This window comes from Calonectris borealis, chromosome 19 (assembly GCF_964195595.1).
Source record: "Calonectris borealis chromosome 19, bCalBor7.hap1.2, whole genome shotgun sequence".
Taxonomy (NCBI): domain Eukaryota; kingdom Metazoa; phylum Chordata; class Aves; order Procellariiformes; family Procellariidae; genus Calonectris; species Calonectris borealis.
In genome coordinates this window covers 2,419,992-2,437,481 of record NC_134330.1, presented here as the reverse complement: position 1 = coordinate 2,437,481, position 17,490 = coordinate 2,419,992, and the positions used below count along the sequence as shown (strand labels likewise).

The 17,490-nt window shown below is 44.7% G+C and overlaps 1 protein-coding gene across 1 annotated transcript in view; it reads right to left on the bottom strand.

The window, feature by feature from the left end:
* The window catches only part of ACACA (acetyl-CoA carboxylase alpha), a 136,181-nt gene that overhangs the window by 8,722 nt on the left and 109,969 nt on the right, over window positions 1-17,490 (bottom strand). Inside the window, 2 exon segments of the mRNA XM_075168367.1 lie at window positions 9,795-9,907; window positions 11,730-11,907. Coding sequence (XP_075024468.1) covers window positions 9,795-9,907; window positions 11,730-11,907 — 291 coding nt within the window.

The window sequence follows — 17,490 nt, the reverse complement described above, 5'->3', positions numbered from 1 at the left end:
AATGCCAATGAGCTGAGCCATCAATTAAGTGACATTTACTGGACTTACTCCTAAAAAAGAATAATGTCCCAACACGCAGTTCATTTAGCAAGAAACATGGACAGTGTAAAACCACCTACACAATTTCAAGTTTTCCTGCAGGCTGGTTCCTGCCAGAAGCTGTTAGAGCCACTGCCTCATTAAGGAAAACACGCAAGTTAGGCTAGAGACGCCAAAACTGCTCACATTCAGTTTACCAGTGATCGGCACACACGTCTCAAACATGGACTACCATGATGGACAAGAATAAAACTGCGTCAAGAAGATAATGTCCTGTGGAGTTTATAATTTTTAATTTATTTTATAACATTCAGCTCAGATAAAATTAACTTTGATTAAAACAAAAACACGGATTAAACAGTTTCTGATTAATTTTGGAATTGCCTGACCCAGACTAAGCCAGGCAAGGGGAAACACGTTGTGCTGCAGAGGCACATCGCAGCTCCTGCCGCTTCCTGCAGCAGAACAAGGTGCTCCTTCCTCCAGCTGCCCCTTTATCAAACCAAGAATGTGAATCCCCTCTTCTCCCTGTAATAGGCCAGAGGGAGCGTAACCGTAAGTGCAACTCTGTGCCGAACCTACAGTAATTTACACCAGGTCAAAGTTGGCCCAGAAGTAGGTTGATGCTTCTCCTACAGTGCCTCACCAACACATGTGCAAGAGGTCCTTGCGCAGAGGCAGAGTATTTAGAGCAATCTTAGTTCAATTTAAGCAAAGATTGCAATCTGAGCCAAATTATACGGTATTGGATACTCTGTTGAATTGTGCCATTTTTTAACCTCCCACCCACACCAGAAGCTCTGGTTGCAAGTTCACGGCCTCAGAGACAGCTGCCTCCCATCCCGCCTCCCCTTTTAAAACCGAGGTCGCTGGCAATCTGAAGCCGGGTCATGGTCGACCCTTGCTCCAAGCACTGGTGGGTTGTAACGTTCAACTATCCTACAGCACCTTCCATTCAGATGTTAATATAACCGCCCGTGTGCCTGGGAGACATGCAAGCATGACTGCGTCTTCAGTGTAGGGAGGGGGGCTGAGGTATAAAACAAAGAGGTGTCCTACCCAGTAGCACAAGAAGTCAATGGGAGAACTTGGAACAAAAGCTGGCGCTGTGATTCAGCCGGAGGACAATGGTTCCTTCCTTGTTATCTTGTAGCCTGAGTATCACGACTGCATTTTGTGGTGTGTGAACACCACCGAGCTTTTTTTGGTTTTAATCTTTATCTTTTTTGGGTTTTAATCTTTATCCTTTGCAAAAGAATGTCAATGGGATTAAATGCAACATCTACCATTACATCAACACCTATTGTTAGATCCACAGCCACCATCCAGTTTGACAACAGCAGGCTCTGGAATCGCAGCAGGAAGCCAGAGCAATCCCAGTCCCTCCCAACAAACCCAGATGAAATTAGCAGGCAGAAGCTTTATGAAAACCCCAACAACAGGGAACATTTTCACACAGTGCAAAACCAAACGCAGGACTCGTTGCCACAGGTGGTCCTGAGTACCAAAAGTACAAACGGGCTCACAGAAAGTGATCAGATAAATTCATGCAAGAAAGTCCATCACAAGCTTCTAAGGGCGAAGACGCAGACACAAATCTGTTCTCGGGAAGCCTCTAAACCACAGGAGTGCTGGAAGCCGAGAGAGCATCCTGGGGAAAGTATCACACTGCATTTGCACCATGCTTCTACTCTTTCTTTCCCTGAGCATCCCTGGCTGACTCCCACAGACAGGATGATCCAGGGCTGATGGACCCCAGTGGCTCTCACCGGTGGGTGCAGCACCGCAGCAGCTCACGCAGAGCACTGTGACACCGGGGCTTTGGCTCAACCCACCTTCAGGGGCCCACTGCATGCCTTTTCTTTTCTGCTTTGCACTGCCTATGTTTTCATTTCCTTCCAGAGCTTCTCTTCCAAGTCAGAATAGGTGTGAACACACACACGCACGCACGCCCATTTCCAATCACCGGCCAGCCATACAATGATTCTTCCTAGGGAAGGGATGTTTTTATGTGCCTACCAATATAAATGTTACCTAACCTTTCAAATGCTCGTAAGAAGGTTTTAATTAAGAGAAGCTACTCTTATAACCTTCAGAATAAAAAATTATATGTATTTATCCATGTTAAATTCACAGGCTCCTACACCTCCCTGTTTTAAATGGCGACGCATGCACTTAAGCCAGTAACGCTCATGTATTCTGGCCTATCTGCCACACTCACGGTGTACAGTCAAACCAGCCAGGCCCAGTAATGATTTAGGTGAGATTAACAAATATGTCAATGTCTATTTTCTGCTTAATTTAAAAGCAGCGTCTATAAAGATTTTTGACTTCTGAACCCTGTTCTCCTGGAAGAAAGAAGGTAACAATGAGGAGGGGGGATAAAGAGTGATTATCCCATCATCGATCGTTTGTCAGGAGCATTTCTTATTCACTGGACTATTGTAAAAAGCTAAGCTCTCGATCAATCCTGTAAGCCCCCTGTACAATTAAATATCTTGGAATGGTTTTCTTTCTTTCCTAGTCAGATCTTGAGGCCTCAGGGTTTTTTCAGAAAGCTGGGGCTTTATTTATTTATTTCTCGGAAAAAGAAGTCTCCTTCCACAAATCTTATACTGGCAAGGAGAGGGAAGTTAAAATATGGGATTCCTTTGCTCTAAAGGTACTTGACAGTTAATGAAACTGTTAAAGTTTAAATCATAGGAACATTATAGACCTCTAGATATGGATCGGCTACTAATCAATAGAGAAACAAAAGAAGCAGCACTCTGAAACGGCCACATTACAATGCAAACACAAAGTGTAGAGTGCTTTGGCATGCAGGTGAGGCAGGCAGGTAAGACAAGACGACAATTCAAAGGCAGAAAGAACATGTGTGACCTTCCTAACTTGGCAGGCAGCACAGGACACTTTCTAAGGCAGCACTCTAAGTGCCATAAAATGTCGCATTTATCTTGGATTGCAGTTTGCTCTGCAGTCTCCGAGTATGCTTGTATCTATCTATATATAGTGCTGGTATGATCACAGCCATTGGCATGATCGGAAGAGGCCAACTAAATGTCTTAATCCGGCTCTCAACACCTTTAAAGCTACCCACAGCGGTAAATGCACCAAGACCTCTTTGTTCTATGGTGTCTTTTCTTTTTTTTTTTTTTTTTTTACCAGTAGCAAAACTGCCTTAAACAAGTTGAAAAAATGCCTTGGGGAAGCAATAACATTGGGGTACCAAAAAGATTAGAGAGTCTCTTCTGAGGTCAAAAGAGCAATGTCCAGGGTCTTGCCAAAATGTCCTTCACCGTACAAAAATTCCTCATGAACAACAGGCAAGGGATTTGTCCTCGCTAAAACACTCCGCTCAAACATACCCGGGTTAAACCAACAAAAACTAGCTTAAAACCACACATAAGGAGTATTTAACCCAAAATGTTCCCAAATACTTCCTGGAAGAAGCTGGTAGCTTGTGCCTCCCCCTTTCCCCCATCATCTCCGCCCCGGCCTGTGCCCACCTCTGCCGTCTCTCCGCAGGGTGACACCAGCCTCCCCATCCAGCTGCTACAGCCTGGTTTTCGTGTCCTACAGCCCGTAACAGGACCCCGAACCTCAGGTTGGGGCTCTCAGTACCCCGGTGGCACAGAACAATAAATGCCAACACAAGCCCTTTAACCGCGCTGCAGAGGAGCACTTCCCGGCCGCTGCAGCAGGGACGCGCAGGCGGGCTCTACAGCCCGCGACCATGGAGGAAGGCTTAGAGGAGTTGGCCTCCCCGCGCAGACAAATGGAAAAGCTGCCGCCGTAAATCCACGGAGAGACCTCTCCTGTAAAGCGCTCCGATACTGAATATCATTTATACTCCTCTCCAAAAGTTAAGGGAAAGCATCATGGGAGGGAAAGCAACATCTAAACTATTTTGATTTGTGCCCCATTAAACAAAAAATCTCCTCCGAAGCAAGGGGCATCTCCGAGCATCCCTCCGACGTACGGGCCTGGCAGAGGGAGCCGTCGCCAGCGCAGTGTCCTGCAGTGACCGCAGCCTGCTGCGGTGGCAGGGCGCGGGCTGCCTTTAATAAAGTTCCTGCCAGACGGAAATGGCTCAGCAGGACCATGAATCACGGCTTCCCATAACATTTAGTAGCAAAGTGCTTTTTTTAAATATGACCAGTTTAACAGGTTAGACAAAATGACTTCAAGAAATGTTATTGTAGGTTCCCTCTGATTGCAGAAAGCCAGGCAGCTTCTGAATCAATTTGATGGTTTATGGTTTCTAAGCTGTTAAAATGTGGGATTTTCTCCCTCACCCTCGGCACACAGCCTCAGCATGGCCAAGCGTTTACTTGTCCATATTCTTGCCTCTTCCTCAAACATGCACTCAAAGACCTGGGCAAAGCCCAGCATCAAGGCCTCTGACCCCACCGATTTGCGGAGACGGCGCTCACGCTTGCTCTCAGGCTCTGCACGCTGCGAGTCGGGCAAAGCAGACGGCTTCAGCCCGGGCGCCAGCCCATCACACCCAGCCAGCGACACAGCAGAGGCACGACCGGTTGGTGAGCTTGCAGGGCGCACACCCAAGACGCAGAGTCCCCCCCCGCCGCAGCAGCAAGCCTCCTCCTCTGAACAACAAGCCGAGGACGTGCCCATGCCCCACCGCTGCAGAGACCAGATGTGACCCTTCCCTGGGAGCCTCCATCCAGACCCCATCGCTCCATACACATTTGACTCTGGCAGATTACCCCACACCTATGATTTTCAAAGATGACTTTTACAACATAAATAGTAGTTGTCTTTCCAGACTACAAAGGAGCATTAATAACAAACAATTATCTCAAAATTACAATTACTGCAGGCAAATTTAGGTTTTTTTTTCCCCCAGGTAACACAAAAAACCCCATGTTAAGTTCAGTTTACCTTGGCATCTGCTTGTGGCCATTCTTTTCAGCAAAGCGGTTAACTCCCACTGCAGCATGTGCTGGAAGGGCCCTTAAGAAATAACTCTGGAGAAGTACAGCAGTTACTCTGCGTCCAATGACAGAATTAAATGTCGATTTTAACCCTGGTTATGACTGTCCGGTCTAATGTCCACACATGCAACAACAATCCTCCTATCTGAATCTCACCTTCTCTTCCTCTGCCTTTAACAAAGCTCTTGCCAGACAAAAATTCAGCAAAGGCAGCAAGAATGCCAACCGTGTCCGGGCTGCCCAGGCAACCCATCTCCCACTCCAGCTGGAGGGAGCCACTCCAGAGGGGAGAAGGAAGGTCACTCAGAGCCGCTCACCTCCCTGGAGAGACAGGCATTTTTGGATTGTCGCTTGTTTCTTTAAATGAGACTGCTTGTAATTGCTTCAGTAAATATTCAGTAGGATTTATGTTATAAAGGTGCAATATGAAACAGCACTGAAGGTCACACATGCTCATGACACGGGCTTGAAATATCCTTGTATATCCTAGTCCTTTCCAACTCCTTGCTCCTAAGGCCTCATACTGGCATCAGAGCAAACAGCAAAGTGTGGCAGGTACGCAATTCCAAAAAATTCCTATTTTGGGGGAAACATCTACAGCCCTCCTGGGAGGATATTCAAGATGCCAATTGTCATGAAGGAGCTGACAGAAATCAGTACTTGCTCTTCTAGACTCATGATTGTGAATTAACAACAATTTAAATGCAGCAGCACTTGTATATAGAAGCAGTTACTGGAAATCAGCATCGCCTAAAAAGACGAAGTTACAGCCGCACTGACTGCATTTGTCCAAGACTTCATGAGATATGGAATCACAACAGCAGCATTTTTCTTAGTTGTTGCTCAAGAAAACAACCGGCATTTTGATTAATTACAACACTGAACAAACAAAACCCCCCAGAAAAGAATTACTTGACTTTAGAGCTGTGATCTAACTTTCCAAGCTAAAGCGTGGAACGAGACAGGTCACAGGGCAGAAGTTTTCAGCCACTCAAGAAACAAGGCTGCGTCAGGGCTGTCCCCAGGTCACCGGCAGCAAAGTCGTCACCAGCTGGCACAGTCGGGGCCAAGAGGGACCTGCGAGTTCACTCCTGGTACTGCGCCCCGGCACGTTTATTTCCAGAGAGGAACTGCTATGCTAAAGTGGAGTTACGGGTTCAATGCTTGAGTGTTCACTCATTATTTGGAAATTTAAGAAAAGTTTTGCACACTCTTTAGCCAAACAAAGTGTGAAGCAAGTCAGAAGCCTGCATCGCACACTGACTGTAGTACTACCTGTGGAAAGTCAAAGGTTGTCAACAGCATCAGTGTTTGTGCAGAAAACAACCACTGCCTCCCACTTCCGAAAGTGCTGCTGTACCACGTGTGGAGCTGTACGCTCCCCCCTCCCGCACCTTGTACAATGTATACAGACGAACGCAAAATGGGCATATAATTTCAAATAAAATTAAAGATGCATACCAGCACACAGCCAACTATTTCATAGGATCAGCTGAAGAGGATATTCACACTATTACAAGATATATCAGCTGACGAACAGATGCTTCCCTTTTACTATGAGATAAATACCTGATAAGAGAAATGTGAAATCTCGCTCTAACTGGAGCCATTTTGCCATTCCTTTCATTCCCATTCCACAATGTGTGCAACTGACACATTACATGCCCAGAATCTGCATGACAAAGCTAATTTTTATTCCACTCTTAAATGTTTTACTCTAATTGTAATAAATAAATAAAATTAAATTGAGCCTCCAGATTTTTAACTACGGCCTGAGGCTTGCAATCTGAATCGTTCCTACATTTCTAGGCAATCACCGTTCCCCCTGCACACCTACTCAGCGTGGAAACGTGCTCTTGGGCAGGATAAGGGCTATCCTTTCTTTCCTTGCCCTTTGCTCCACACTGTTCGCTGGTTTGTAATAGCACAACTCTGAGTGACATTTTAATAAAACATGGGGCTAATAAACATTTCAGCAATAGTCCTGCAGAATTGATAATGAACAGATTTATGTCAAATTATTCATTATCTGCCAGCCTTCTCTGCTCTCACACTCCCCAATTGCACGTCCAGCCCCAGCGTCTCAAGACCCCTGGAATAAGACCACCGTCGCCCTGTTTCCCCACCCCTCTGCAACAGGCACACGTCTGAGCGCATCTCCCTTTTCCCCGCTATTCAGCAGCTCCAGGGAGGGATGACAGCCATTCAGGGGTTAAAGAGAGGCAGTGAACCCCCAGCTAATGAGTAAGAATTCAGCAGGCAGTGTAAGATAAATGGAGCTTTCTCTGCTTCTGCTGGAGTCAGCATGAACTGCGGCCCTGCGGCTTGTTTGTGGCAAATGGAGTGCGCGAAATATCAAAGGGCAGTGATCCAGAAGAAGACCGACTTTGACAAATTTTAAATTGGCCAGAAAGAAAACCAGCAAAAAAAAAATTATGCAATTCACTGTGTCCTGCAATCTTAGCTTTCCTGCTATGGTACGGAATTAGTGGCAAAACAACAGCAATGATCGCCCGATGCTGGGAGCAATTACGAGCCATCTAAGTGAGATGCTTATCAGTGACTGAAGCTTTTAGAGCTCTCTGTATGTACAGTTGTAAGTGACTTGCTCTTGTGTTGCAGTCATTTTAATTAAAGTGTATGGAGTTTGCTGGGAGTAATTACCCTGTAGAGGAAGAGGGGAAAAAAACCCTGAACAGGCTCCTGCCTCCTCACATAGCGTGGTGTTGGATTTTTGAGACTGTTGGCAGAAAACTGTATCCCCTCTTTCTCCCTGCATTTTTTTCTGGGAATGCTGGTGCAGGTCCCACCGGTGTGATTCAAGGGTGCTCTGCAGGCGTCCCGCACCCAGTCTGGGTGTCGGACCCTCTGGAGGGGCCACCCGACAGTGACTAAGCTTGCGTTGCTCTGCTCTCCTGCTTCCTCCACCGCTTCAGGATTTAAACACTCCAGCAGCCCTCTTTGTCCGCAGCCACTGGCTCTGCTCCTGGGAAAGGATTCATCCGGCAGCCGCCGCACAGAAGGCACCGTTTCTTTGCAGAGGCAGTAGGTTGGTTTGTTCGTCGGCAGAGCCAGTGCTTGTTACGGTGGGGCGAAAGTAAATACTCTCAGAAACAGTGCTCCTGCCGTAGTGCCATTTATCTGCATGGACCTGAGCTGACTGCTCAGCATATTGCCTTCTCTAACCACACATCTGATTTCTCCCTCCCCTGGAGACTCGCGCACCGGAGAGGCGGCTCTCCTGCCTCGGAGAGGTGCAGCTGCGAGCCCTGACAGCGTAAGGAACTCGACTGCAGCCTTTAAACTGTGAAGTGTGAAACACCTTAGGAGGGCATTTGTGGGACCCTGTCCTGGGTCTCCACGATTTGGTGTAGTCACGCTATCCGTTTGCGCCTCAAGGGACACTGTCAAGTCTAACATAGGTCAAAAGTGAGGTTTTATGAAAAGAATCTCCTTGCTGCAACTACAAACATTAAAACTGGTTTTTAATTCCAACAGACAGAGGCAGACAGAACAACACATCCATCCACCTGGGTATCTGCGTCCGCTCTCTCACGCAGTAACACATAATGTACGTGAGCAAGATCTGAACTCAGATACAACTGCTGCCTTGTGCTGGTCTGCAAAACTCAAACACCTGCTAACCTGCTTCTTGCCCAGAAAGCAATCGGCACAGTGAGAGAAAACAAAGAGAGTGTCAAAATACTATCATTAAAAAAGGAGAGAAAATGTCTTTGATGCTATCAAAGACATCAGTAAGAACCTGGGTTTCAGCAAGCAGTCTGATTCTTAACACTCCCCACACCCTTCACAATTATTATTCTCTTCCCAAGGCATATCAGAATGGTTGTTTTGTAAATAAATTGTTGCACTGCCATAAATTAAAAAAAGCCAAATAATAAAACGTAACTGCAGCAATAGCCACGATTTATCAGTCATTTGCAGAACACTTTTCCTCCTGAAGGATCCCAAAAGGCTTTATAAATTCAAACCATACCCATGTAGCATGCTTCTTCCACTACTGAAATGTAGTCAATTTTGGAGGTAAAAAGAGGCTCTGTAAGATTATACTCTTATGGTAAGAGCTAGTAAAGAACTATTTAAAGAGTCTATTCCCCTGAGAGAGTACATATCTGATATTAAGTGCATTTTGCTGAACACACTGTATTTTGGGTTGTTGGGTGTATATCAGGCGCTGGGATCATTTGGAGCGAAAGGCACAGTAATAATACAACACACGCAGTGACGTGCTCGCCACTGAGCACTGCAGATCACCCCATACTTTACTGAGGAGCTGAAGAATATTTTTTATTTTCTTGAAACTGAAGAGCAGACAGATATCATTACTCAAAACTACCTCAGACACACAGTGATAGTCCAGCAGCCCAAAATAGTTTTGACCAAATTCTTAGTTATGCCAAATGACACCAGCTGAAGATTTGGCCCACGAGTTTTCAGTGAGCTGAGCAATTGCTGAGATGGAAACCAGACTCAAGCATTTGTAGGAAGTGTCTGTTGTAAGACCCATTCAATAAAAAAAAAAAAAAAAAAGAAATAACTTCAAAAAGACACTCTATTACACACACCCTAGGTATGCTAAACGCACATGAGTATCATCTCTCTCACATGTACATACATGCAGCTTGTCTCATCTGGTTTTCTTCCCAAGTTAGATGACAGTAAATAAAAATTATCATGAATTTGATAAAATGCCTCAGTGCCCCTTTTTAAGGTCTATAAACACATTCATTAGCCACCAGCTAATGGATCACTGCTCCGCCAGCCCCCGCGCAGACGTACCTAGCCGCTCTGCCAGGCGGATGTAGACGGGGTCCACTCGCCTCATCGTCTTCACCAGATCCTTCCTGCGGAATTTGATTTCTACCGTCCCCTCTGGTTCCAGGATTCCTCCTCTGATCAGTGATGGGAAAAGAGAAAAGAAAGGCACTTTCAGGTCATCAGACAAGGGGAAACACAAAATGGAATGGTTCAATGTTATCTACAAAGTATGTAAAAGAAGAAGAGAAGAGAAGGGGGGGAGGGAGACAAAACAAAGAGAAAGAGAGAACAAGAAAGAAAGAATCTTAGCTATTATTTATCCAATGCCACAAATGCACACCAGGCTTCACAGAAACACGTCTATCCAACAGTATATAGTACAGCCTGGTACAAGCAATGCTCTTCAGCAGTCTCTTTTAAGCTGTGACCTGAAAGCTCTTTCAAAAGGTAGGTAAGCTTTATGAAACAAACCAATTAACCAGCCATTTTCAGAGATCCTGCCCACTTCCCAGGTCAAGACAGAGGAGCACGTGATTTCAAACTTGGGCTTGGTAAATAAAATCACTTCAGTCTTTAACTGTGAGGGTGGGAGTAATGACGAGGAGGAAGGTCAGCACTGAGGGTTACAGAACAGCAACAGCAATGAGAATTATTCCAAATGAGTAACGGTACTTAGGGACAGGACGACATAATTTGCAAAATAATCTCTTTCTTGGCTGCTGGAGCTCAAGACCTCTAGAGTCCAACTACAGCTCTGCAAACCACGCACTGTCCTTCCTGATGTCTTGCAAGGTAAGGAGCTGGCTTGAGATTTCCGAGAGGCGAGCTCACGCTGCCGGCATCCTAGAAAGGTACAGGGCAGGAGCAGCGGGAGGGAGCTGTTCCTGCATGCATCCCAAAAAACACTTGGTAGGGGAAGTAGTTTGTAGAAATCCTGCTCACACTGTGTCTGACTGTGAAGCAAACAGGCTCCACATTTCTAAGTAGGAAAAGAACAGCAAAAACTCCTGACTTCCAGGAGGCGAAGGTTAGACAACGTTTGCTCAAGACGCAGGAAATACCAAGGCCAACAGACCACAGGTCTCTGTGTCTTGCTTCTTTAGAGCAGAGAGAGGGGCAAGCGTCCCATCAGGAGCAAAATTCAGCTGGGAAAGGCAAGGGAAATGGGCCTCTGGAAAGGGTATCTTCTCAACTCTTCCCCACATACACTTTTTTTCCTCCCCCTGGAGCAGCTGCCCAGGAATTTTGCCCTGCTGAGATGGTAGGAGTTGAGAGGACGCCCTGATAGCACGTTTATGCTGTCCTTCTATATGCTTTCCTTCTATCTGCCACAGATAGCCCAGGTAGGGCTGGCTTTTTCCTCCAAATGATTCAGTATCTCTGTATTTTAGGGAACCTTTAAAATATTTTAAAAAACCTGCTTCCAAGAGTTTGCCTGTAGTTTTATATCCTGAACCACCAGTAACTAGAACTTCACTTGATTAAGTTGTATTTCATTAAAAAAGTGCAACTACCCAAGTGCCCATATGACAGATGGTACGACACTCAGGGATTTTAAAGTACACACTTATTTACACTTACTTAATTTGCAAAATTGTATACACAGGCACTTGTTTCAAAGCGTAAAGCAGTGTTTGGAAATATCAGAACGGTAAAAAAAAGTCCTAAGCACCAACATCTCCCTGTGCTTTGTGAATGTTAGTAATGAACCTTCACAGAGGCTGGCTCACACCAGCTACAGATTTTACCCCATCTAAGTCTGAGTCAGGAGATGATCCGAATTGTCCTAGGTGTGATCACTACACAGCAAACTCCCCCGAGACACGGGTTACAACTGGAAAGCGGTCAGTCCCTTTCAGTAACCAACTGCCACACTCTTAACTGAGAGCTTCTCGTTTGGCCAGGTAATTATGCCTCAAAGCAGGTGGTTGCGGAGGGAGGAGAAAGATGCCATACCTGCTTTCTCGGTCTGCATACATCTCCATATGACGAGGATTAATGGTAGGGTCAATCACAGCCCAGGATCCTCCTCTCAGCTCCGCTTGCGGTGGGATGTAAATAAGCACGGGGTGACGATACTCTCTCAGGCCGTCCACAATGTAGGCACCAAACTTGAGCACTTGGTCATACATGTCTGCAGAAAAAGAACAGAGCGCTTGAAGTCACAGCATGCCAGTGCTTCAGCCCTGCCACACTTGGTCAAACTGGGAAAAACCCACTATTATTCAGCTCCTCTAACCACCTCCTGCTACCATACTGCAAGCTCTGGCTGGCGTTACTTGGACCTGGGCAAGACAGACTGAGAAAGGAGATGTTCTCACATCAGTCCTGCTCCCAGACACTGGACCTCCACTCTGGAGATCTGGTCCAGTTACTTCCAGTGTGACCACATCTATTCACAAAATATGAACTGCAGGGTCCTCAGCCAGTCCTACACCGTGTGTCCTGGAGATAATCCATCGCCTACTTTCCAGTCAAGCCAATGAGTATTTCAGCAGTTCTGGAAGTCAGGTCAGCTATTTCTGTACTTAATACGAGCGCAGCTGCCCAATTTCAGACTTACTACCCTGGACCTGTATCATAATTCACGTCATGTGCACGGCACACCTAATGGCAGCAGACCTTTTGCCTATCTTTATAAAAATTAGTGTGTGGGAAGGGTTCAGATGTGAAATAGCATTCTTCTCTTCTTGGATTAAAATTTGTTTAGGGCATTTTGCTCAAAATTAATAAGAACAACTCCACTGTGTAAAGACAGTACATTGAAAATATCAGCCCCAAAGGTGATTTAAATAAAAGAGAAAAAAGGAAGGCAAAAGAATTTATTTGAGATGATATAGTTTGTAATGGATATAGTTCGTAATGGAAACAGGCACCCTCGAATATATATAAATTTTGTTACATATAATTATATATAGAAGTATCAAATCAAATATACAAGAAATGAAAAATACTTATTAGGATCATCTAGTCCTGTTCACACAGGACTGTATCCTACATTTCTTTCCCAGTGCTTTTTAAAGCTTTCATTTAGAAATCCCAAACAATAAATCTACTACTTCTTTAGGGGCATTTCCACTACCAAATAGATGAAATTTTCCTCAGTATTCAGCCAAATTTCCCCTCCTTCCCCATCCCCATTAATTCCATGTTACTACTCCTTGCATCACCCTACATAATCTCTCCACTCCTTCAGGCTTGCTATAAATAGCCGTACGCTTTCCAGTGGGTGGGTTTTTTTTTTCCTTAGACACACTATAGGTATTCATTTCTCATGTCTCCCAGGACAGTATTTTCAAGCCCCTTCATCATTTTTGTTCTTTGCTTAGCGCCTTCCAGTTTGCCTAATTTTTTCTGGCCATTAAAATACCAGTGCACAGAGCAGGAAAACTAAGTGGGTTGCGTATACGTACCACGCACACATGCTGGCCTTCAGTAATAGTCTTAAATGATTGAGACGCTTTCATTCATCTAAAATCCTTACAATCACTTGAGAAAGCCATTATTTCCAGGGAAGAAAGACACTCCAGCCAAGGTCCCTTTGTCATTTAACCCCAGTTTAATGTTAAGCATTAACATGAACATAATTAAGCGCTTAACTCTTTGGGAAATACAACACACACTTGCATACATATACACACACTCACATATACAGAGCAAGCAAGCGAGACAGGTGTATATAAAGTGTGTGTGTGTGTGTATATATATGTATATATTAGCACCATAGGCACTGATGTGATTGCTCCAGTTCATTTGCAAGGTCATTGTCCAAGTACCCAAGAAAAGGAGTTTCATGTTATTTAAGAAATGTCAAATGCTGATGAAGAGAAGAACAATTTATTTCCCTTAATTGCGAATAAACATAAATTCTGGCAGAGACAGTGGGGACTGAGAACCAAACAAAACTCTAACCTTTTCCTTTGTCCAGAGCAAAGAAAAAGACCTCAAAAGGGTTGACAAATTTATTACTAATTACACAATTATTTTATTATGTAGTGCTAGTAATAAACCACTTGAAGTACTTTCAGCTAATTCTAGTGTTAAGAAAATAATTGCTTGATTCAAATTATTTTAACTGAATTAATTCTTTACTAGACATTTTTTACTAGTGCTACATAATAAAATAATTGCGTAATTAGCAATACATTTTTCACTCCTGCCAAGGGTATATATTTTACTCAGGTTAAGTGTAGAAAAGAAAAGCGCTGCTTGTTTGAACAAGGCAGAGGGAGGAGGAGCAGAGAAATTGAGAGAAACTTGATGCTTTCTGTGCATAGCTCCAAATCTCTACCAGGTTTACCAGGTGGCATCAGCAAGGTCAGGGAAGTATTTCTGTGCCTACAGTACCTTCAGGATCAGACTGTCAAAGCTATCCAGAAGCATGAACTTTACCGCTAGGCGGTTCTGTACACAGTTACTCCTTTTGGGATCCCGCAATACAGCACTTCATTTTCCTGGAATGTCCCAGCAGCCTTAGCTTAATATTTTATATATGGATTTACACCAACTGCTGGCTTCTCTTGCACGCTCGAAACTTCCACTGAGGTCAAGGGACCTGCTGCTGCACTAGTTTCAGATCTAGCTGTAAACGCCTCTGTTGTAGAGGATTTCCCCTTTTTTTAAGGTAATGGCTTCCACTAACGGAGACCAAGTTTTGCCCAAATCAAGAAGAGACAATCAATCTGACTGCCACCAGCGAAGGGTCCCCATGGTGCCACGCACAGCTCCAGACCACAGAAGCTGCTGAGCTCCAGAGACGAGCCAAGGGGAACTGCAGTGTCCAGAGGCTACCGAAGGGTTCCTGAACTGTCGCTAGCATTAACAGCAGCCTGCACCCTGCAGGGTCTTCCCCTCCCACCAGACTGTTCAATTATATACATATTACATTTGTGGGCCAAATTTAATTCCTGTATTAATTTAAACCTCAGCATAATAAGCCACTTGCAAGACAGAGGACCTCTAGGAAGAGCAGTGTTGTTTGTTGTTCTTAGGGCAGACAGTGTTCGCAGCACACTTTCCCATTCTCCGCCTGCCTGCTCAGCTGCAGTGTGCATCAGCATCTACTACACATAGACACGAAATCTGCTGGAAGCTGTTATCATTACACTGTATGTGTAAATATTGGCACTCAGATGCATCAAGCATGCTAGAAAGGCTGCAGACAGCTTTTTGCATTTCGATAGTGTCGGGCAGCGTGCCCTGAACCTCCAAAGCTGGAACGGATCTCATCAGCTTGGCTGGATTATCAGATAGGACCTGAAGGTAAACACCAGGCATATATTGGCTGCAGACACATAATGTCCCTCATAAACCCATTACATACAAGCAATACCGTCATTCAACATCCAGGTAATCAGAGATTTAAAACAGCCTTTTCATTCTGCTGATTTTTTTTATTGTTATTTATAACCTGTCCCAGGAAAAAATAATAAGTAAAACATGAAAAACCAACTGCGAGTGACCCTGTAGCACAAGCAGCGCTGCAGTTTAATGTCGCGGGGATTTGCATGCTATCAAACTATTCATGCCGAGTCCAAGACCCTGGTGCTAATTTCCAGTAAATTTCACGCTTGATGTCTCCCCGTTGTGGGTCACTGCCGGTTCGCCTAAATAAACCACTTCCAAATGGCTCCTCCATCTAAATATTCAAGCCAGTTTTTATAATTTAATTTTGCATTATGCTGAATAGCCTTCCGGCCAGATAGAGCTCATTGGGGAAACCACCAATACCATTGTGATATGCTTTTATTTATGTTATTTATTTATTTATTTTACGGCTTGAATTAGACCTCCTAGGCCGACTAGTAAAGAGAGGGGTTTTTTTTTTCCTCTCTCTTTTTTTTCCCCCTCCGCTAATGTCAATTTTCAGCATAGCAAGAGCTGTCTCTAATCTTTTCCTACTCATTACACACAATTTTGGAGTCATTTTACCCACAGTGCAGTCGGCTCCTGGCAGTGTGTTTGTGTGCACTGAGGGGTGGCATAATTGTTTATTTTCCCTCCCTGCATAATCCCCAGCCAGCATTGAAACCAAAACTGCAAACAACTCCCCAAGGAACGCAGAGAGTGTCGGGAGAGACCAACGCTTGCTACGCAGGCCCCAACAGCTAACAATATGCAGGAAAATGCACGGACCAAGGTGCAAACTGCAATGGCTCTGTTCTTCCCTCCCCTGCAGCGGCTCTCTGCTCCTGCTACCAGCTGGGGATATGCAATACAAATATTAGCATCCTCGTAGTGCTTTTTCCACCTTGGGCTTCTGGTCCCAACTCCAAAGCTAAACTTGGTTCCTGAGGAACCCAGCAAAGGGCGCTGGCAAAGCCAACAGATCTCGCAACACAGTAAGGCAAAATAATATTGTAACTTTACCAAGCACTCATTAATCAACTACTTCCCCACAAGCTGTGCGGTAGGGAAGGCAAGTCATGAAGGGAGCGCAGTAGCAGCACACGGAGCAGAAACCATCCTGAAAGGTAACAGGTATTTTCCAGAGGAAAGAATTTTGCCGTATTTTGCCATCTTCCGTCTTTGCATCTGCAAACTCAATGGCATCGCTTTCTGCCCTGCTAATGAGACAGCAGAGCAAGACAGCCTTTGTCACCCTGCCAGTCTTTCCAGAGCAGGAACTTCTACCGTGTTAGAGCAACTGTAACTTTTCTTCTGTGTTTGTTAAGTGCCACGTGCAGGTAAGAGGCCATAATCTTTTACTTATTTAAATTTTATCATATCAATCTCACATTCTTGGCACTTCACAAAATTTGAAGTAGCAATATGTGGTGCAAAAATCTAACTGCTGGTACATTAACTGATGTGGAGAAGAATTGTGGAGTTGGGAGTTTCGGCCAAGATAAGACAGGAATTCGGCCGTGCGCTGAGAACTAGCAGAGGCACACATACGCCTGAGATAAGACCTGAACACCTGGCCTAGTTGTCTCCTCTGGAAGGAAACTGAAAACATCAAGAGAATTGTGTAACTGGTTAACCGTGAGAATAAGCGGATCTGAGAGCAGTCGTGTGGATCTTTGCCAAAAGGAAGAGAGACTGTTTTTCTTAGTTAATAAGGGATACGAATCGGGTGATGACTGGGGGAGACAGCGGGACCTCCCCGTTACGGTAAAGGATATATTCTCCTGTATCGTAACAATAAACGATTCTGCGCATGCTTATGTGAGAGTCATACAATCATACACCACAAACTGAGACAATGTTTGCACTTGACAGAATATGTCTATGCATTTTTGATATGCAATATCGCTGGCTTATCCATCCCCAATTTTAAGCTGAGGCGGAAGGATATAAAGTTTTCTGAGCAGAAGGGGTTTCTTGAGATTAGTGTTTAATTAGCCTAGGTTGGTAGCTGTAAATTTTGTTAGCAACTAGACCACTGTTAACATCTAATTACCTGTTCTCACTGCAGATGATCTGGCCAGTTCCTACAACCGTATATGAGGGTACATATGAAAATATAACTGCATTGCTTATTTTGAAAAGAACTTGCTATCAAATTGCACCTTGCGTATTCTATGTTATTCCTGCTACGTGCCTATTAAGACAAGACATACCTGGGAGAAGAGAAATGAAACCCTTCATCACCACAGCTACTGCAGCATAGAGCATCCCTTTCCTCTAGCTGGTTGTGCAACGATCACAACTGACTTTCAGCAGGGCTGGGCAGAGCATTGATGGGATTTCAGAAGGCTGACATGTCCAAACTCTC